Source organism: Haliaeetus albicilla, chromosome W, assembly GCF_947461875.1.
Source record: "Haliaeetus albicilla chromosome W, bHalAlb1.1, whole genome shotgun sequence".
NCBI classification, from domain to species: domain Eukaryota; kingdom Metazoa; phylum Chordata; class Aves; order Accipitriformes; family Accipitridae; genus Haliaeetus; species Haliaeetus albicilla.
Genome location: NC_091515.1, coordinates 535,339 through 556,562, shown reverse-complemented (window position 1 = coordinate 556,562; position 21,224 = coordinate 535,339). Strand labels below are relative to the sequence as shown.

General features: G+C 42.0%; 1 protein-coding gene across 4 annotated transcripts in view; it reads left to right on the top strand.

The window, feature by feature from the left end:
- The window catches only part of NEDD4L (NEDD4 like E3 ubiquitin protein ligase), a 193,911-nt gene that overhangs the window by 26,902 nt on the left and 145,785 nt on the right, over window positions 1-21,224 (top strand). For 3 of the 4 annotated variants that reach the window (XM_069775421.1, XM_069775423.1, XM_069775422.1), the window contains exon 2: window positions 15,231-15,304. In XM_069775421.1, the coding sequence (XP_069631522.1) occupies window positions 15,231-15,304 (74 nt within the window). Of the gene's footprint in view, window positions 1-7,830; window positions 7,852-15,230; window positions 15,305-21,224 lie in introns of those variants that run through there. The other variant, XM_069775424.1, reaches the window with a different exon arrangement.

Here is a 21,224-nt window from a genome sequence, read left to right as displayed (position 1 = left end):
TTGTGTGTGCTTAGTCACCACCGGGGAACTCACAGGCTGCTCTCTTTGGCAGTGCTGAGGGGAAAGCGAGCACCTTGTCCCAGCGAGGTCTCTCTTCACTGAGTGCTGCAGAAGTACAGCAGTGCTGCTCGGTGTCCTTCCAGTAACGTTTTGGCTCACTTCAGCAGGCATGGGCTGGGTCTTGAGCTGTAGGTAGAGCTCAAGTTCTGTGTCAAAGCTCTCCTGCAAGTATTTCAGAATATCATCAATCGAATTTAATATTGCCACTGAATTTGGCAGGTGGAGTGTGTGCACATTGGTTGTATCAGGGTTATATTGCCTTCACAGAAATGTAGGCGACTGCAAGTTTTATTCTATTGAACATCTTCCTTCTTTTCCAGAAAAGGAACAAGTGATCATCAGAAAGTGGATTTATTTCCTCTGTGAGGGAAGAACATCCTCTAGAGATACTCTTCTCATCCTCCCATTCCACTGTGAAAAACTATATATAAGCCTTTTCTTATGAGCTGTTGAAATACAGGATCATGATCTTTAGACCCAGTGATTTTAAAAAAAACCCAAACCCACAAACACTACAAACCAAGCCAGAACTCACCTGAAGTGTCTAACAAAATTGTAACTCATTTCATAAGCACATCAATGATCTTCTTTTGACTGGTAAAATAACATTCCAATTTCTGAACTGTTATTTTGTTGTTGTCATGTTTATCTCGCAAACAAATTGCACAAGTCTTAAGTCTGGTCAAATGCCAAAAATAATTAAAATTTTGGTCATGGAAAACAAGATACCCATGTGTAAATGTAGAAGTGCGTGTAATTCCTTGAATTTTTGTATATATAATGATTTATTCCTACATGCATAGGAAACTCCCACCTCTTACAACTGATTATTGTTGCGTACATACATGATTGCAAGTAGCAGTCATTGTCCGTGTGTACGCTAGTGGATTCAAGACTGTGCCGTTACACTGGGGCCTGCTGGCACAGAAGAGTCTATATGCGTGCCGTTCAAGTCCCTGCCGTCCGAGGACCTGGCCGCACGCAGACTGTTGTTGGGCACGGTCCCTGTCCCGTGCTGCCTCCTGAACCGTGCTCAGACGTTGTTTGGGAGTGTGGTTGTTGCTGGAGCCAAGGCTGCGGCAGGGACTGCTCCCGCAGGGTAACGGGGCGGATGGCGATGCCCCGCTGCCTGGGAACGTTTTCGGGTGCTGCTCAGTCTGCAGGGACAGACACGGGCGTTGTAACTTAAAGACCTATTGCCTGCTGTCGGACGGTTAGCGGGTGAACGTGTGCCTGCCCTAACCTGGAAATAGGAATTGAAACAACAGTATTGAAATCACACTTGTTCTGGTTAATCTTAGGATTATTATCATGCAGCGCTACTCAGGGCATCCCCCTGGCTCTGCGAGCCGAGTGTTAGGAACCCTCTCTCTAGCTGTCCTTATTTTAAATAGTCCTAAGATGCAGCAGGAGTTTCTATTGTTGTGGTACATCCCAAGACAGTCATTCCAATGTATAGTAGCTATTTACAAGAGAATCATGCTAAGAAGTTTGTTTTGCTGTTGTTGTTGTTTTTTTTTCTTTTTTTTCCCCTGCACATAAATATAGTGATACTTGTGAAGGCTTTAACAGGCCTTACTCTTACTGCATGGTTTTCTCTCAGTGGTTTGCAATAAATAAATCTTGCCGTGTTCACCAATCTGGTGAACTTCAGTGTGGTTTTGATTCTCCGAACAGTAGCAGTAGTAGTGATGCGATGATATTGTGAATATTCAAATTCAGTTTGAACAATTAACAACAGAGTTACTAGGAAGTACTTTGGACCTGGTGCCATTCTGGGTGATGCTGAAAGCTTTTACAAACCAGGAGGCATAACAAAGCACAACCACAGCTAACTGGGTAAGCATTCCTAGCAGTAGCAAGAGCTGTCCTTTTTCAGAACACCTTTCGACCGCATGCAAATATAAGTTGCCCTTTGTCCAGCAAGCCAACATATATCTCCTTGGAGCCTTGCACGTGTCATTGCCTACAAATAAAACCTGAGCTTAATGTTTTCCTACCTGCCTGATTCTTAACCACAGTTGTCTTAAACCTGTTCTCCTACCTGTCTTGATTCCTAACCACAATGGTTTTGAAACTGGTTTTCTGGGAATTCTGTTTTTATCTGTTTCCAAGTAATCTCTAACTTGTCATTTGTAGTAGTATTATTATTTAAATGTGAAAACCCTGCCTTCCCCTTTGTGCCCCAGTCTAATTTGCTGTTTGTCAGCAAACTTTGAGATGGAGGCGATGCAAACTGGGGGGAGAGGTTGATGTGTCAGAGGGTTGTGCTGCTATTCAGAGGGACCTGGACAAGCTGGAGAAACGAGCTAGCAGGAATCTCATGAAGTTCAGCAAATTGAAATGCATGTCTTGCACCTGGCCAGGAATAACCCTGTGCTCCAGGAGAAGATGGGGCCTGACCAGCTGGAAGGCAGCTCTGTGGAGAAGGTCCTTTGGGTCCTGGTGGACAACACATTGAGCACAAGCCAGCAATGTGCCCTTGCAGCAAAGGCAGCCGATGGCCTCCTGGGCTGGGTGAGGCAGAGCGTTGCCAGCAGAGATGGTGGAGTCTCCATCCTTGGAGATGTGCAGAACTGACTGGGCATGGTCCTGGACAACCTGCTCTAGCTGCCCTGGCTTTGACCAGTGGGGTTGGATGAGATCATCTCCAGAGGGCGATCCAACCTCATCTCTTCTGTGATTCTCTTTGAGGTTGTATGTACTGCTTACTCGGCTTTCTGTTAAATCAGTGGATTTTTACGAAAACTGGTAGTCTAAAATACAGAGTTATACCTAGATTTGTGTGGCATTTTGCATAGGAAAAGTTAAGATTGTATTAAGTGTAATTCATAATTTTTCACTTTAAAAAGGTTTGAATTTTAAGGGCCTGGTGGTTTTCATCATGTGAAAAAAACCCAGCATGTCAAGATGTTAAGTGTTTTAAAAAAAAAAAAAAAATTTAGGTTGACTTAGTGCAAGGTAAAAACCTAATTGTCATGCTGGAAAAGATGCTTTGAAAACAAGTCCATTGTGTCCTTCTGTGTCTTCTTACTGCAGGCTCTTAACAGGGTATTTAGACCATTCTTTAGTATTAGGCAAAATTGTTAGACATTCACTGGGGAATTGGATTTTTATGTTTCTCTTTTGACTAATAAGTTTTGAATTACTACTCTCTTCTGTGTGCTGGAAAGTAATAGATCTGTCCAGACGTTGACCCGAGGATAATGAATATCTGAAATTAAACCAGCTGGCCTTGTTTCACTCTCTGGTTGGCAAAGCTTTTACGAGTGTCAGGGCCAGTGTAATGTAATCATCCTACATGTAAAAACATCATTCCTTTATTTTATGGTAGTTCATACTTGAAGGGCTATTTTTGCATGCCAGAAAGTTAGATTTTTACTTTTTTTTTTTTTTTAAATAAAAGTTTGAGGTTTTAATGAATCAGCTGAGTTTCTGTATCCCCCTAAGGGAAGGAAAAGAAGTTACTGTCAGAGTTTCCTGTATGAATTTTCTGTTTAAACTTGCAGTAATTTTCAGTTTGGATGCAGGTGATCTTGGTGTTGATCTTTGGTGCAAGATTAGGGTTGGATGTTTTGGTTTGTTTTTTTTTCCTTTTAAAACTTAAGTCCATATAGAAGAGTCACTTTCAGGTCACAGGCTTCTGCAAATGCACCAGTAATTCCTAGTCAAAGCTTTGTTCATATTTCTAATAGCAATACGTAACAAATGCTTTTTCTGTTTCTTTGCTACTACCAGAGATTAAATACTTCTCTTGGCTTTTCCAGAGAAAAGCAGGTTGAGGTTTCCTTCAGAAAGAGAATTTCCTGTACCATAAATGTACGATGTATGCTGATGATTCAGGAAACATACCCTCCTTTCTCATACTATGCTGTTTTTTCTTTCCTTTGAGATATGTGCCACAAAATGGTGCTAAATTAAGCAGATACACTTGGTGCGCTTTTTGTGGCAAACTTGTTGCTATTGCAAGCTTCTCCAGGGCAGCCCTTGGTGTAGTATGAATGACAAGAGTAGGTATTTAGACCAGTGTCTGCCTATCTGGATGGAAGAGCCAAGAAGATGGAAATCCAAGTAGCCACCAGGTCTGAGCCCAGAACAGGAGCCAGCGAAGGGAAACTGAGTCGTCGCAGCCCGTTTAGTAGAGGTCATGTCTTCTCCCCAGCCACCGCTCTGAGTGCTCATGAGCTTGAAGCTGTCCAAGGGAGCGAGTTTAATGAAACTAACCTGACTTTATTTTGGTTGTCATGGTCTCTGCTGTCAGCTGGAGGGGGGAGATGGTTACCTCTGGCAGTGTTAATAACCAGGAAGAAAGCTGTTGGATAAGAATTTTTTTTCTTTACTGGCACAGCTGGATCTAGAAGACATCTGTGCACACTTCTGGAGAGTTTAATGAATTAAGTTGTGCAGAAAGCAACGTGTTGGTTAGATGAGTTCCTTTAGTGAGTGATATATAATAGGTCTAAATGTTAAATAGGGAGAGTGAAGTCTTGTGCAGTACAGCAAGTCCATTAATTTAAAGTTCTCTTGCATACTATTAGGTATTTCTAAAGACCACAGGTGACCTGGTTCAACATGCTTGCTAAAATTGCTCAGGTATATCTAGCTGCATGGAGTTCAACTGATTTTTATAAAAGTAGATTGCGATTCACCTGGAACACTTTTTTATTTTTTAAATGTGCAGTAAAAAAAATCTTGTAAGCAGATTTTCATCAGGTCAGTGCTGTGATTTGAGCCTGTTTCTTAATAGCGTGCTTTCAATGTTGGACTGGGAGTTTTGAGTCCTGGTTCCTAACCCTGTCACTCATATGTGCGTACCTTTGATCTCCATATGCTACTCCTGATGTGTGTGTTTTTAACTTGCTCACTTCAGTTTTATGTGCTGTTTTGTCCATGTGCAAGAGCAGCATTGTGGTACTGTCCCTCTAAGACAAACTTGTGCCTTCCTGAAATTTTGCCTGGTGGTTTTTCTCCCCAGCTGTGTCAGTCAAGCCAAGGGAGACATGAATATGGTGCCTCTTCCTAGAGGTCCGAAGTCCTGGAAGTAGGACTTGAATCATTATTCTCAAACATTTAATATTTTTCTGTTGTATGAGATTAAGATTCCCACAGTTCTCCAAACTCGGCAGTTCTTTTAATGCTTACTGGTGTTTGCTTAATCTGCTGATGTGATGGTTCTGGTGTGCATTGGTAAAATATTCAGTAAAACATAATTCAGTAAATTTTCTAGCATTGTGGGATAATCAGAGCCTTTTAAATGTAGCCTGACATGGCCTGTGGCTACACTTGAGGAACTTGGCTTCAGACGACCATCCTGTGAACTTAAACCTCTCATCTTTTCTGCCAGCCCTTCAGACTTGCCCGCAGAAAAAGAGCGTGCTCCCAAAGCTGCTGCCACCTTCTCCTGCAGCTCCAGCACAGGGAGCTGACGAATACATGCTTGTTCTAGCGTTAAAAAGAGCTGGTCCCCCTCAGCTCAGGGCATCGTTGTGTGAAGATGAGAAGTCAGGTTTTGCTCAGCAGCGGAGTTCTGGTTTCCTCAGAACTTGGGTTTCTGTGGGGTTTTGCTGCCGTGCTGTGCGGGAAGTCCTCACCTCAGCCTGGAGACGTGCTCCGGAGGACTGGGAGTGCTAGTGCTCTGTGAGCCGGCTGACTTTGGGTAGCCAGGAGGGTCTTTGTGATCCAAATTTCATGGCATTCTTTCCTCCAAAAGCTCCTAGGTTCAGTTGCTCTGATTTTGAGATCTGCTTTAGACAAAATAATGTTTGGTTGGTTTTTTTTTTTAAATATGTTGCATCATGCAGTGAGGGTTGAGAATTCTGCAGGGAATAAAAGGCACAATTTGTTTTAGTCTTGGACTTCATGAGGGGGAATGTGATCAACACTTGAAGGGAGGAAGATCTGAGCTGGGTTCCAAGGTTGTTTGTGGTGAAGCTACCTGAAACGAAGTTTTAATTTCCCTGCTTGAGCCCGATAAGTAGGTGGATGTAACCTAGTGACCTTTATTCTAAGTTTCTTTTCCTGTGCTGACCTTCGCAGAGAATGGAGATGTGGTTCATATCCTTAGTGCATGTTCTTGTTTTCATTGCAGAACCGAGATTTTATCAAAGACTGTTTGCAAAATTGCCACTGACAAATTTCAAGATTATTAAGATATTGCAAGAATTATACTGAGACTTATCCCATACTGTTGCTATGGCCTTCAGAAAATCACTATGATGTCCCCAGAGGTTGAGCTGTTCACTTTGGATGCCTCTCCCCGTGTCTCCAGAAAGAAGACCAGCTTCTGCCTGCTCCCACTGCCAGTGCTGTTGGGAGATAATGAGGGTAGCGGTATTACATATGTTGACTGACTGCCTTGCTTGGCTCATGGCCTTTCTTCCAAACCGTGGTTGCTTTTGTGTTGTTTTGTTGTTTGTGCTTTAAATGTCTGCAGAGGTTTTGATTTGAAAGCAGAGCGTTTCTGGGCCGTGGTGTTCGGTGCTGGGGTTTGCCGGGCAGGAGCCTGCGGCTGCCGGCTGGCAGGGCCAGGGGCGTTCCGGGGCGGAGGTCGGAGGGGTTGGGCAGCAGCCGGAGAGGGGCGAGCGCTTCATCTCACCTCACCCGAGCGCTGTCGAGGCAGGAATGGCTCAGGCCAGGCGGCCTCTCTTGCTTCCCGAGCCTTGGCAGCGCAGGAGCGTGAGTTTTCCTCGGCTTGCTCGGTGCGCGGGCAGCTGGCTTCGCCCCAGGGGTGATGGTGGCAGGCTGCCGGATAGGGCATCCTGCTCCGGTTCTCCCTCTTGGGTTGCCCTCGCGTTGTTTGATGCTAGGTAGGTGGCTGTATGTCAGAACAGAGGATAATCTGACTTGGTAATATTCTGGGTAAGATGTTGATGTGGAATAGCTTCCCGGGGTACGGTTTTTTTTACTCAGCCGTAGCGTGGGTTGGTTTAATCCACCAACAAATCAAAGTAAGAATCAGCATGACTCTTCCGCAGCCTAACTTGTCTTCTGTGTTTTCAGTTGCTAAAAGACGTAGGAATAGCTGAACGTTGTTAGGCTTGCTATAGAAAACACTTTTGCCCTTTTTTTAAGTAGATGACAAATATTCTGTTTTGTTTTGAAACTGCAAATCCTAGCTGATTTCTTGCAATAATGGGGAGAATTAAAGAGCAGTTTGTTTGGGTGACTGTATGTTTTTATTACGTCCAGCACAGCAGGGGCTCCGTGTGTGTCTTTTCATTCAGGGAAACAAAAGTGCCAGCAGTGAAAACATTGGGTTAAAGATTTGTTGTCTTTTCTGTTCTGATGTGTTTTGCGACCAAAACATTGAGTTAAAGATTTGTTGTCTTTTCTATTTTGTTACATTTTGCAAACTTTCAGGTATAATAGAAGTAGAGATGAGGTGCTCAGTGGATACAATCGCATTCACAGTCTCTGCGTGCAGGTAACTTTCCAGTGTGATCTGGTTTCTCTCCTTCCCGTCAGTGGAAATTTACCTCACCGACGCCTATCTTGGTTTGAAATCAAAAATGTCTCTACACGGAGAGAAGAAAAAAAAAAACCAAAACAAAACCAAACCAACACTCCCCCGCCGCGGTTCAGCTTTCTTCAGGTGAAATCCTAGATTGCTGTCCTTTCACCCTGTCGCCTTGGTGATGGACATTTATTGCCTCTGTCAGCAAAACTTCCGCGTTGGCCGGCTGAGGCTGCCCGGGCCCCTCTGAGCGGCGGCGGTGCCTCGCGGCGCGCTGCCGGAGACGCGGCCCGCTGTGGACGTGGGGGTCTCGTGCCGAAGCGGCCGGGCACTGCTTGGTAAGGTCGGCTTTTGGTGCCGGTGTGAAGACCGTGGCGTGACGTCTGGGCGTGCGCTCCAGCCGCTCGGGCGACAGCCTGGTTCTGGTGTCCCCGACGCAGGTGCAATGAAGGCTGGCTGGGGTTTTGTGCGACTCGGAAAGTGCAAAAGGAAATTTGTCCATCTTTGAGGGATTTGACTTACAGGTGGGCTTATATACCTTTTATGAGGTAGTTGTGGAAGAACTTGTTAAATGTTTGATCTTCTCTGGTCTGCGTGGCATCTGTCCAAATATTGGTTTGCATTGATCCAAATGTCGTGCCTTTCGCACTTGTCAGTTCATTTAAAAAAGCCAACCTTCTAATTTTATACCCGTATTGATTGTTATTTCAGTGCTGTTCTCTTAATGCGTACTCTAAATGTATCATGGGATTTTCTGTCCTATAGGAAGTTGACGTCTACATCTTTACTTCTTCCACTGGAGTGTGGATTGCTGTGGCTTTCTTTTTACGTGTATTTAGAACATACAGACGCGTATTCCAAAACGTGTTCAGGTTGGTTTTTACAGCACATCTGTTTTGGTTTAGCTGGTGTGGACTAAGCTACCTCTCCTGGATTATTCTTTGGAGGGGCAAAGCTGAGGGGTGGTGTTACGTCCTCACCAGTGGGGAAGAAGCACACCGCTCGGGGTGCTGTTTTGCCCACGTTCTTTCCCTGTTGTTGCCATAACTCTTCCCTAAACTTCCCAGCTCCAGGGTATTTTATTAATCCAAGGGCAGGAGGACTTTTTAATAAGTTTTCTTTATGTGAATGGTTTAATAGGTATTAGAAATGACTTTGCTTTTCAGAGCACCTGGAGAAAGTGAATGTGTTGTTCATTTAAAAATGAACTAAAAAGTGTGAATCGTACACATAAATATATGTACAGAAGTCTCCTAAATCTGTAAATGCATCTGTATTCCCTTATCTGTTTTCTGAGGTGAAACAGGCTTTGTTCATTGTTGGTGAAATCTGGTTTTTGCTGCATGATTTGCTTTCGGTTTCGTAGCTTGGTTTCACATAAATCAGCTAAGTCTTCTAAAATGGCAATGTGAATTACAGATGAGAAAACAGAATCTGTATAAAGGTTATCCTTCAGCAAAGAAGAAAACTATGTAACCTCTGACATTTTTCAGGGAGGCAAGAATACATAAACTTCATGTTAATCATTGGACAAAGCAGAAGTAAGTATGAATGTGATTAGCGGTGGAACTCGACATTAATGCCTAACCAAGTGCTTTATGGCACCCCTGCTGCAGTGGGTGAGGTAGGCTAAGGTTAGAGGGGTGAGATCAGAAAGAATATAGATATAAATAACTTTGACAAGTGAGGCTTCATAAATGTAAGCATTTTACTGCTTAACTGCTAACAGCCAGCCAACAATGGCCATCCCGATGTGCATGTACAGATTTGGATTTCTAGCAGCAGCATTGCAAAAGTTTTTAATCAAAGTACTCTGAACAACACAGTTTTAAATTCAGAGACATGTTCTGCATTGTAGTTGAAAAAACCCATCGAGGAAGGAATGTGTTTTCGGTGTCCGATCTCAGGCTGTGCTGGAGCTGGTGTCACTGCTGCGGAGGAGCACGCCCTGTCCTCTGGAAGCAGGAGCCGCTATGTTGCTCAAGTGCAGATCTTGAAAGGACTAGGGAGTGGCAGCACCTGGCATTTTAAGGAGACCCTTCCAGGCTTACTGTGCTACAGGCAAGGTTTTAAAATGTTAGAAAAATTCCTCTGTGGGGTGAGCTTAACTTCTTTTTCAAACAGTGCATTTCAAAAAGAAGCTTAGAATATATGCTTTTCAAAATGAACAGCGTTCAGTGGAATACAGAAATTGTGGAGGTAGATGTCCATCTCGTCTAGTTTGCCATTTGTCAGTGGCTAATACTAGTTGTTTCAGACATGCAGGAATTGCAGAGAAGGTGGATACAGTTTAATCTTACCACCAGCTGAGTATTTCTCTTTGATAGATATTTTCAGCTCTGAGTAGAACCAGAAGAGTGCCTTTTATATATCCACTTGACAACATTACGAAAAGTGATTTAAAGATGGATGCAGCAGATAAGTTGCTGCTATTAACCGATGTCAGTGTCATAGCATTTAAATCATCTAAGCACCAGTTCTCTGTGATTACTAAATATAAAATGAAGAGGAAGGAATCCAGGTCAAAAGCTCCCATCCATAGTACAGGGGAAGTGGGGAGAGGAAAACAGATCTTGTTGATTTCAAGTATTCCCATATTCCCTTTTGCATTTTAGTGCAGATGCTGTTGGAAATGCTATGACCATGCAACCAGTGTAGTGGTTGCTTCCTGTTGACATGAAGCGAAGCTGTGAAAACATGCAGCGTTGAGCAGTGACCTTGGAAGACCAAGTATTAACTCATTTTGGGTAGGTTAGGGTGGGCCAGTGGGGACTGCAGACCATGAACTGTTTCTAGAGCGCTCTTGTGGACTGCTGCCTTTTCCTTAGAGTGTGCTGGGAATGGCAACTCGAGCAGCAACTGGCTCCTAAATAGCTGAAGTCCTCTGGTAAGAACAGTGTTTCTGTCAGATGGTCTCAGCTTTCCTAACCTTGTCTTCCCTTTATCGTGTCCTACTTGTATGTTCCTGCCTCTTGATCCCTGTGATGTTGCAAGAAGGAAAATTTGGCTGCTAGTGGAAAGATGGGGTGGGGTGTTGAGCAAGTGAGGTAGGTGCCAGCTTCTTGGGTGCACCCGCAGGGAGGGAGTATCCCAAGATTGTGTCCCTGAGCCTGACCACCTTGGTGGGTGGTAAGCAATTGTCTCTTTTCACTTTTTACTGACTTAAAGGGATGTTAGATACAGTTGCCAGAAAATTCGAGTTTATTTGTGTTGGGAAAACTGCTCTGTGAGAATCAGTTAGATGTTTGATTACTCATGAAAGTCTTTCAGTCAAGATATTTAACTGCCAATAAATTGTGCTCTACTGGATTTGTGTGTATCAGGTTGTTGTCTAGACAGTTTAAGGTTGTCTTTCTGCTCAGCAGCATGTCAGTTCATGTGGTACCTAAAGCTATTTATCTGTAAAGAACTCATCATTGCAGTTGTCTTGTGGCATCTGTTTAATTTTTAAGACATGCACAGGCTAATTAAGCGAGTGCCTTTAAGTCCAACAAAAAAATCATCTTGCTCTGGTCAGGGACCTATCCAGCATCCCTTTCCACTTTGTATCTGATGCTTGAGGAAGAGTATGTGCGGTGGTTCAGCTGTGGTGGTGTTGAAGGAGGCCCTCCTTTCCCACTTCTGATGGCCGGTTTGGTCAGGCTCCGGTGAGCGCACTGAGCGAGTGTAAAAGTGTGTGTGTGTATCCCTCCCTAGGGAGCTTTGCTCCTGTGGTTTGTATGTCTAGTTCCCTGATCCAAGTCCCCACAGAGCTGTGCTTCTCAATGTCTCTTCTCTGATCAGCCTTATTAACCTGCTCTACGTGGTCTTGTTCGTTTACTCATTTTACAAATCAGGACTCCAACTGTATGTCCCTCCATGTATCCTTCAGCCTCGCTGCAGACCCTGTCTCCCATGCATGGGATCCCAACAAGAACCATAGCTCCGCAACATATCACTTCTCCTTAATCCTCCAAATTTGTTTCCTTATCCCACTCTCTGCTTGTGTCTGGGGTTTTCCTGCCTACTAAATACAGTCAGCTCAGTCTTTGCAGGATATATCAGACTGGGTGCTGGTGAGTGTACACGTAGCTACTTATAGGTGGCACTGGACTTGGCTGTGCTGGATGACTGACTTGGGTTTTACACTTTCCAGAGGCATCAATCACCCAGTGCAGAGCATGAGCAATGAGCCCAAGGCTTACAAGAGGTGTTAGCTTTACTGGCAAGTAGTCTTGGTTTATAGTTAGCTAATTCTGGAGTGATAGTTAAGTCTTTGGCTTTTTTTTTTTAATATTATTTAATCTGGAGGGTGTGTCCAGGTGACACAAAAACTCAGTGAAGATGTTCTCCATGCTTGTACATAAGGATTTCCCCATCCTGGAAATGTAGGTATTTGGAGTAAAAATAAAAAGCAAGTCAGCGTTTTCTAAGCTCAGCTGAATATTAATGAGTGTTGTAGACTGAAGCCTCGAATTTCTCGTTTTAGTGCCACATATATCTTTGTATAGCAGTGCTGGCTTTTAAGCAGATGCCTCCATCTACCCTTCATCTCTGGCTGTCTGTTTCTTCCCCCCCTTCAGTTTTGTTGGCATGTTGTTTGTGGGCTCCGCTAGCTTAAGGTGTTGACCTAGGTTCAGAAAGACCTTGGTGGGAATGGAATAAAATGGAGGGGAGAGCTGTTTAAGTTGGCACTTTCCGATGAAAGAAATGTATGTGTAAACATGTCCTTAATCTCAACAAGCACAAGTGCTACTTACTAAAGATTAGCTCAGGCTCAAAGCTGTGAAGGGATCACTTTATTTGGGGTTTGGATCCTGGGTCTTCTCATTCAGAATTTTTCCATGTTTAGTGATCTTGTCTTGGCTACTCTCTATCGTTGTGCCCTGGGTTTACAAGAAAAAACAACCAAAATCCTAATTTTCTTTACTTGTACAGTCTTTTCAGAGAAGGCTGGGTAGAAACCTGTGTCAGGTAATTGATGCTCTGTTTCAAGTCTCTCCTGTGCCTAGCCAAGCAATCCTTTATCTGTTTTTTTTTTGGTGGACAATGAGGTGAGATTACCTCTCTATTGCTGTGAAAATTTAACTCTTTTCTTTACCTAGTCACAGCATACTTGGAGATAACTGAAGAAATTGGGACACAAGGAGCAAGCATAAGAATATGAAATGCTTATTTTTTTAATTTTTTTTTTTTCTGCCCTTCAGTCTTGCTGTTTCCCCCCGGCAGCATTCCCAGCTAAGGAAGGGGATATCAAATCTGAGGTGTCAGCCAGTGCACAGCCTGGGGCCCATGGTGATGCTTGAGCAAGCTTAATTTGGGAACCCTGCATCTATATAATTTGCGGTTTTGTGTAGTCACATGAGCTGGAATATTTTTTTTATTATGCTTTTTATGCATATGTGTGTACATGAATGCACCTGTGTTGTTATGCTGCTTTTGTGAATGCATTCAGACAAAATGATACAGATAAGAAAAGTTTGGTGCATTACAAGGGAATTATTTTAAAGACAAGCTGTCTGAATGGCTACTCCTATGGTTCAGAGTACTATATATAAAGTGTCATGTTCTGCAGAAGGATTTTCCATCATCCAAAATTCACCTTGCTCCTTGTATACAATAGATGTTATCAAAGGAAGTATCTTACTGACTGAAGGAAAAAAGTTGAGGTTGTTACTAACTGAGGTGGGTTTAAATTATTTTTTCAAATAATGCATATATCTTATGCATACGAAAATTTGAACAAACATGTGCAAAAGCACTGTTTCTGCTTGGTAAAATGGAATATTTAGCAGAGGCTAAGGGCCTGCATGCAGGGATGGAACAGGGTCATATCTTCTGGTCTACTTGAACTGGTCATAGTTTATGGTTTTGAGTATCTATTTAGATAGTCGGGAGCATCATCTTTTGTGTCTTGCAGAACCTGAACTAGGGATCTTCCAGTAGTTGGACTTCCTCCTGCTCTGTGATTTTTTTTTAAGTATGTTGTTTTAATTCAGTTAATAAGCAGAGGTGATTTTAGTGCAGAAATAAGATGCCACTCTAGCAAAGTTGATGTTGGACTTTGTGGGAAGAAATCTGAGTAGCATTGATAATATAGTAACAGTCAGAAATCCCTCTTTCCGTCCCCCTCTACTTAGTATTACAACTTCTTATCCTTCAGTAAAGTCAGAATAGTCCGCATTTCTGACTTCTTTTTTTCTATGCCGTCTTCTCTTAATGAAGGAATTTTCTTGGATCACAATTTGCAAGTTCATTGCCTTTTGTCTATTAAAACTGCTCTAGAAGACCAGGCATGTTGTATTGACATGAACAGATTGAAAAATGTTAACATAAGAAAAAAAAAAGTTCAGTGTCCACTAACATAAGTCCATTGAATTGTTCTGTTTCGCATACTATTTTGTTCACTTCTCTGGTAAGCTTTAGGCTTTTTTGGGAAGAAATCCTGTTTTCTTAATTAGAAACTACTTTGGACAGTGTTAAGTGCTGCTGGAAAGAATACCAACAAACAAATTTTCAGAAAGGATTTAAATCCTCGAGCTTTTGTTTTAATGCAGCACAGTTACTACAGCAGGACGTGTGTCAGGATGGAACTCACCCTGCAGACAGGTTCAATGAGACTTTTGTTTTTCTTTCTCTGCAGTAATCTGTTTCTGACTCCTTCCAGAGGAATGGTATTAGACTGGACAGGTACGGCTTTGCTTCTGGGGTGTTTCTAACCTTCCTGATAATCTCAAAAATCTCAGACAGCTAACAAATCTGTGTCTTGCTTTTAGCTATCTAAAACAAATAGACTAGGTGTAGTATGGTCGTGCCAGGATAAACCTGTAGGAAAATGTTACTGTTTGCTGAACAAGCTTCAAGGAATGGAGTCTCAAATTACTGTAATTGAATCTTGTATCTTGCAGTACTGGAAGGCTTATCAGAGGAGAAAAAGGTATAACTGATAGGGGTGGCTGCAGAACCTGTTTCTGTAGGATCCCTTCCAGATTTAATTTCAGTGGCCTCTTTGTGTAGCAAAAATAAACTGGTCAAACAGGGTGAAAAAAAAATACAGTAAAAAAATACCATTTATACTGATGTTCCTCAGTAGCTTAACGTAAAAATGAGCATCAGGTTGATGTCCTCCTAGTAATGTGTATCTTCAGGAATTGCCATGTGTCACTGAAAGTTGTTTTTGAGCTCTGTATATACCAAGGTGGTGAGACAGGTTTAAAAAAACGTAATTTTAAGGATTTATTTTTAATCTTCACTTTTTTTGTAAACCGTAGACATCTCTGACCAAGAGGTATTAGCATTATTGGACACAAATGTTACAAATATTTTCCCTTGTGTTTGAAGAGACAGCTTTAGACTCAAAGCAGAATGAATTTCTGTGGAGTATGGATAATTTAGGATTTGAAATGGCCCTGTTCAGCAAATTGTCTTCTACTTTTATTACTATTATTGTTATATTATTATTACTATGATATTATTACTGTTATCTACTCTTACTCTGCTTTTATTACAGCTCTGACTGGCATTGGATGCTCTTCATATTTGGATTTGGGCTGTCCTTTAGCGGATAAAGTGTATATGTCCTTCCCAGAGGTTTTTCTTCTCAAAATCCTACCTAGCAGGAAAGACTCCTGCTATCTAAAGGCTGAGAGTTCATTCACAGCTTAACCTCTTGCAGACTGTTGATCTTCAAAATGAATTACAGAATAAACATTAAACCTGTTTTCTTTTTTATTAACAGGAGGAGTCTCGTATCCTCAGGGTAAAGGTGGTTTCTGGCATTGATCTGGCAAAAAAAGACATCTTTGGAGCCAGGTAGGTGTTCTGCGTTGACTATTTTATGCATTTAAACAGAATAAACTTAGCAGAGCAAGGATGCTTTATAGTTGTTTGTTCATAAACGTGATGAGAGATCCTATTACTTGATTACAACCGATGCAAATTATGGACTGTGTGTTGGCAAGAAAGCCATTAATCACAGTAGTGGCTGTTCGTGCCCTCTCCTGCCGCAGGAAGCCATTCCCGAGTTCACTGTCTGCCTTAGCTCTGCAAGCTTGTGAGGAGCAGCTCAGACTTTGGCAGTATTTGGCAATACTTAAAATGACTCCCAGCTATTTCCCCACATGCCCCACATAATACAAGAAAGACCAAAAGCCAGCAGTACCCTCTGTCTTATTTTGAGGAAGCTCTACTTTCCCTGCTGGCTTTCAGTACCAGTCTCTCAGGTGCCAGACGTTGAAGTCTAACTTGGTAGCCAGACTGTGAATTGTCTTGGTCTTGGACGTATCCAGGTACCACTGTTGCAGTTCCTAAGGATGGTGCCTTTTAGAGAGAGAGGCAATAAAAGTATTTTCTCCTGTTCAGCCAATGCCACGAGAAGGCTAGCAGTAAGTACTAATGTTGAAAAGAATTCAGAGTGAACTGTGCTGACCTAGTGGTTTTCTGTTAGGCTATAGCAGGTCCAGGTTTTTATTCCAGTTGAGCCTTGAACCACCTTGAGTTTTAAACTGTGGACCTGAGAGGAAAAAGAGAGGTTTCTGGAGTGCATAAGGCAGTCTTCATATGATTGCTTCCCTGTTCATCTGTGTATCAAAAGATGAGGCAAACAGACCATAGTTTGCACTAGTCTTTGGCCAAAAATAATAATTGTCAAACAAGAAAACTGGTTTTAAACGGTTTAATGGAAAGAAACAGATACAGTCACTTGGTATGTTCTCAAGTCTTTTGTTTTGAAAGAATTAGTCACAGGCGTAGGAATAGCTTTTTTCCAAGCCTAGGCTTGCTGTGCAATGACTTAAAGAATCAAATCAGGTAGCAATTGGGGGAGAAGCTGATTCTGAAGCCAAAATGAACTGAAAAGCATTGATTCCTCCCCCCGCCCCCAGTTAATTCAGGTTTCATGATCTCAAGCCTAACTGTGAGGAAATTCTTTACTGCAAATGTTCCAATCTACTTAAAAGTTTTTTATCAGTTTGAAATGAGGGGTATCCAGTTTAGCTTTTATTGAAATTACTGATTTTTAATGTATAAATGAGCCTCCCTTGTGCATTTTCCTGTATTTCTTTAATGATGCTTACAAATTGTTCATTAGCTTGCATATCTAGCTTGAAACTACATGAAAGCAGCAATTAAAAGTTTAATAAACTTTAATTTCTTTTGTGAAATTTGCAACAAACGTTCCTTTGGTAGCTGTGTGCAGAATATGGTAAGACAAAGCTTTTTTATTTTCTTTCCCCAAATTTGCTATTTTGAAGAACAGCTTCTGATGCTGACCATCAGCAACAAAAGAAGCAGCTCATATGTAGATGTGGTTGGACACATAGTGCTTGCTGATGAGATCCGAGGTAGTACTGTTAATAGTGTCACTGGGTCGCACTATAGGAGTACTACTGCTTGCTCACAACATTAGCATCTACCTCATAGACTCCTGCAGTTGGCATTGAGATGCTGCAGTACCAAAATAAAAGAGAGGAGGAGCAAATTCTAGAGAAGAGATGGGACTAAGGCACAGGGAATACAAGATTTCTATTGCAAATGCTAACCCTAGAATTGCCATATTTATGTGCTAACTTTGCTTTTTCTAGATCTTGTTTAATTTGGCCTTTTCATAAAATTACAGATTTTTGGGTTACTTGTTATATTTAATTGGCTGGATTTTGTTTCTGCATTATTTCCAGAGCATTAAATTTTACCACTTCTTTTGAACAAAACAAAACTAGTGGTTGGAATATTGAATCTGCTCATTAAGAGGAACTTTATATAAATATTGAAGTGCTGTGGCAAATTCACAGAAGTAATCTGAAAGAAGTGGGAACCTTTTTAGTGTTCATTTGATTTGTTAAAGAATACATTGGAAACTTTACAGCTGAATCCCTGGCATTGTAGTATCTCCTTTGGCCATACTTCTCATAGAACTTTTGTAAATATTTAAGATGTTGTGTTCAAAAGAACTCCTAAAACTTGCTTAGAAATTGATAAATTGTAAAAATACCTTTTATCTTTCAAAATGCATAATATCAAAACTTAAGTGAAATTTGAACTGAGTTCTATTGATGTGGCCCTTAAATATTTAAGTAAATTGGTCTCAGGTCAGTAGGATTTCCATAAAACCGGAGAGTTAAAAACATATTCCCAACTTAAGTTTTTAACTTTGTTTTAAACAGTTCTTTAGTAAAAGTTGAGACTAATGGCATCATACGTTATGAACTCAGTGAAATGCTTGTATTGCTGTGTTGGCAAGCTTTCAGAAAGTTTTCTTTTTTTTGGCTAAGGTGCCAATTTAATCTTTCTGTTTGTTTTAGGGGCCTTGCATACCTTGCTGAGATATTAACATTTCATGCTGCTTGAATCTTAAGTATGATTTAAGTTGCTACAGATAGTGTCTGTTGAGCGTGCATTGTGTAATAACTATCCCATTAACAGTTCTGTTAGGTTCAGCATGGAGTAGGTGATTAAATTCTCATTTGGGGTGGTGGAGGAGAAACATGTAATGTTTGACCTAAGAAAGAGGATAAGGAAAATTTGCAGGCATTGGACCTGTATGCATAGTTTTTTATTATGTAGCGTATATTCAGGATCCCTAAATAATAGGGATAACTAATCCTGTCTGTGTGTGTTTTCTTCTCTTGGTGTGGATGTGGACCCTGACACTCCGTTGTTTCCCTCTCCCATAAATAATTTCCATGAGATTACAAGTCTCTTCCAAGTTGATTTTTGTTATGGTGTCACTTTTAGCACACAGCCACAGGCTAATAATATCTGATGTGAAAGTAGATCATTTGAATCTGTAAGGGCAGCGGGTGCTGGCTGCTGGGCAGCGCGTGGTAACCGAGACCGTGGTCAGCAGATGCGGCAAAGGATGAAATAGCCAAGTCGGCCGTGTGGAGGATCTTCTTGGTGGGTGCAGAACACCCCTTGGTGCACCCAGCAGCGCGGCTGGGGGACGAAGGAACAGCAGAGTTCTGTGCTTCCACTCCTGAACGTCCTCTCCGTACTTGGGATGGAAGAGGTCTCTCACAGCAGCTGGTCTCCTCTTAAATCTTCCTGCTTCCCTCATTCCCGTTCTTACCTGCGATAGCTGGAGACCGCCTGCCCCAAAACTCCCGTTCCCGCCCTTGGGAGGTGACTGCCCGACTGACCTTCCGGAGCCTCCCAGCCCTGCGGAAAGATGGGCAGGAGACGGCGGCCACCCCGGGCAGGCGGCGGGGTCAGGGCTGGATTTCCCTGGGTGCCAGCGCTGTCTGCCAGGCTGCACGGGAGGTGGTCCCTCACCCCCTGCCCAGGGGACGTGCCGCTGGAGCAGCAGCCCAGCCCAGCCCTGCGCTGCAGCATCTCGTGGGGCAGCTGTCCCTCCTGCACGGAAGGTGCCAGGACGGCCGGGAAATGCTGCTGGGGCTGCGGGTGTGTGTCAGCAAGGGCGGCAGGAGGGGGGCACAGGGGCAAAGCTCTGAGGCGGCTCCTCACAGTGAGTGGCTCCGTCTTTGGAAGCGTGCATATTCATAGGCCTTGCTGTGAAAAATGAACATTCGAGACAGGAGGAAAATGCCTTGTGATTCATCCCGGTGTAGATTTGGACAGGGCTGACTTACGGGGTTGCATTGTGTGTTTGCTGCTGTCACAGAAAAGAAGTCGTCAGCACCCAAAGATGCAACAGCACTGTCTGAGGATTTTAACACACTCGTGGCATCCCATATGCTATGAAACATTAGGATTGCCGCATGTTGTTCCTAGCTGGGGCTTCTGGATTATGGACAAATACATGTTTTCTTGTCTCTTTTCAGAAATTAAATCAAGTTGTTGAGGTCAAATTCCTCATCTTTGTAATATCCTTTTTGGGAGAAAGGTCAAGTGGCTGCTAAATATTTTAGATAGTAGAATGAGTTAAAGTCATTTGAAAACATGTTAGAGTTGCAAAGTCAAGGGCCCCAGGAGCTGATGTGCCTCTTCATGGTAGGGTCATGCAGGGCTTAAAGGCTGGGGCGGAATAGTAAGTTACCATGTAACTAACTATGAAAAATTTAACTACAAGGCATGCATTGTGTTTGCACCTCTGAGGGTTTTCCTTACCGTTTTTAATCAACTTTACCATTATAAAACACTGCCTGTAGGCTTGCAGAGTCTGAAAGCCATTTCTTGCCTGATTAAATCCAAGGAAAGTCTCTTACCAGTGCAGAGCACTGGAGAAACTAGTGTTTTTCTTCTGAAGACTGAAACAATAAAGAAAACTCAGTGCTTTTGATTTTGCTTTTTTGAAGTTCTTTTTGGCTTATGAAATCATTTTGATAGTAACTAATGATATATAAGAGTTCAGAAATTTATAGAATTATGATTACAGTGACACAAAGCATACTGGAATGTGGAATGAAATAGTAGCTATGAGCAACCCGAGGTGATGGTTAAACGTGATGAATTTCATTACAATCTTGTAGCTGTCTAGTGTATTGGCATGTATATTTACCACCTGACATATACTATATTATAATATATACATTATTATTTTACATTATTTCCTTTTAATTCCCCCTCAACTTCTTAGATGTAATGTCTTAATGAATTCAGCTAGTATTTGTGTCCTTCTATGTAATTAATAATGCAAATTATAATGTAATTAATCAGCAACATACTGAACAATTATTATTATTTATTACTATTTTGTTTTTTATTTGCATATTAGGAATGATGCTATGAGTATCATCATGGCTGCGGCTGCACTGTGCAAGTCACTGCATGCAAATGCATCCACTGCCTAGAGAACCTTGGAATATAAAATGAAATTTCCTCTCCTGAATATCTAAGTAGAATTACTTCTCTAGTGACTTGTTCTGTTTGCTGAGCATGGTCTGCCTCAGTGGACAAGTTTGTATCTTTCCCTGAAGGTATGTCCAGTGTGGGCCTGAGTTTTTGATTGTTTTTTTTCCCCCTTAAAAAAAAATCTAAATAAGTAAAATACAACACTTCTGAAGATAGTACTGGGCTGGCTATTGAGTTTTTTGGCACAGTGGTGACACTCCTTATAAATACAGTTCCTGCATATACACACAAATGCACTCACAAGTAATAAAGGTGAATGCTTATGTATAAATGAGAAGAAAATGTCTTTTGGTTATTATTGATTGCGTGAAATAAGATGCTATGGTGTGGATGTTCTTATTCAACTACCAGTTTTGGAATGAAAGAAAGGATTTTGTGTATACTGTGAAGGGGTATATCTGATGGAATTTCTTAGTTGCTACTTTTGCCTTCTAAGTCATGAAGTGAGTGGAAATTGTGGTGTCTGGAAGTTGAAAAAGGTGAAGTGCTTTTCAGTTAAAATTATGGATCTTTTTCATTAATGGGAAGTTACACCTCTAATGATGTGATAGCTTATTATGGGTTGCCTCTGGTTTATTGCTTTTACCTGCTCTTTTCTGAAAAGCCTGCAGCTTGAAAGGTGCAGCCAAGATGCAGGCCTTTTTTCTGTCCTCGTTTCCTGTGTCTAAGATCAGTGATTTAGCAGTAGTGGCGTTAGTGCTATGTCATGCAGGCTCCAGGCTTCTGGTGGTATTTTAAATCATATGTGCACCCCTGTTGAGAGCAAGGCTACTTGAAATGTGGCTGAATTCTTTATTTCATATGTATTCTGTTACTGTGGATTGGCAATGGAAGGAGAGCACGTGTGACTGTGAATAGGCCTTGCACATGACAAAGATAGATGTTTACCTTTTAGCTATTCTTTTAAGTCCAATATTGCTGTTTC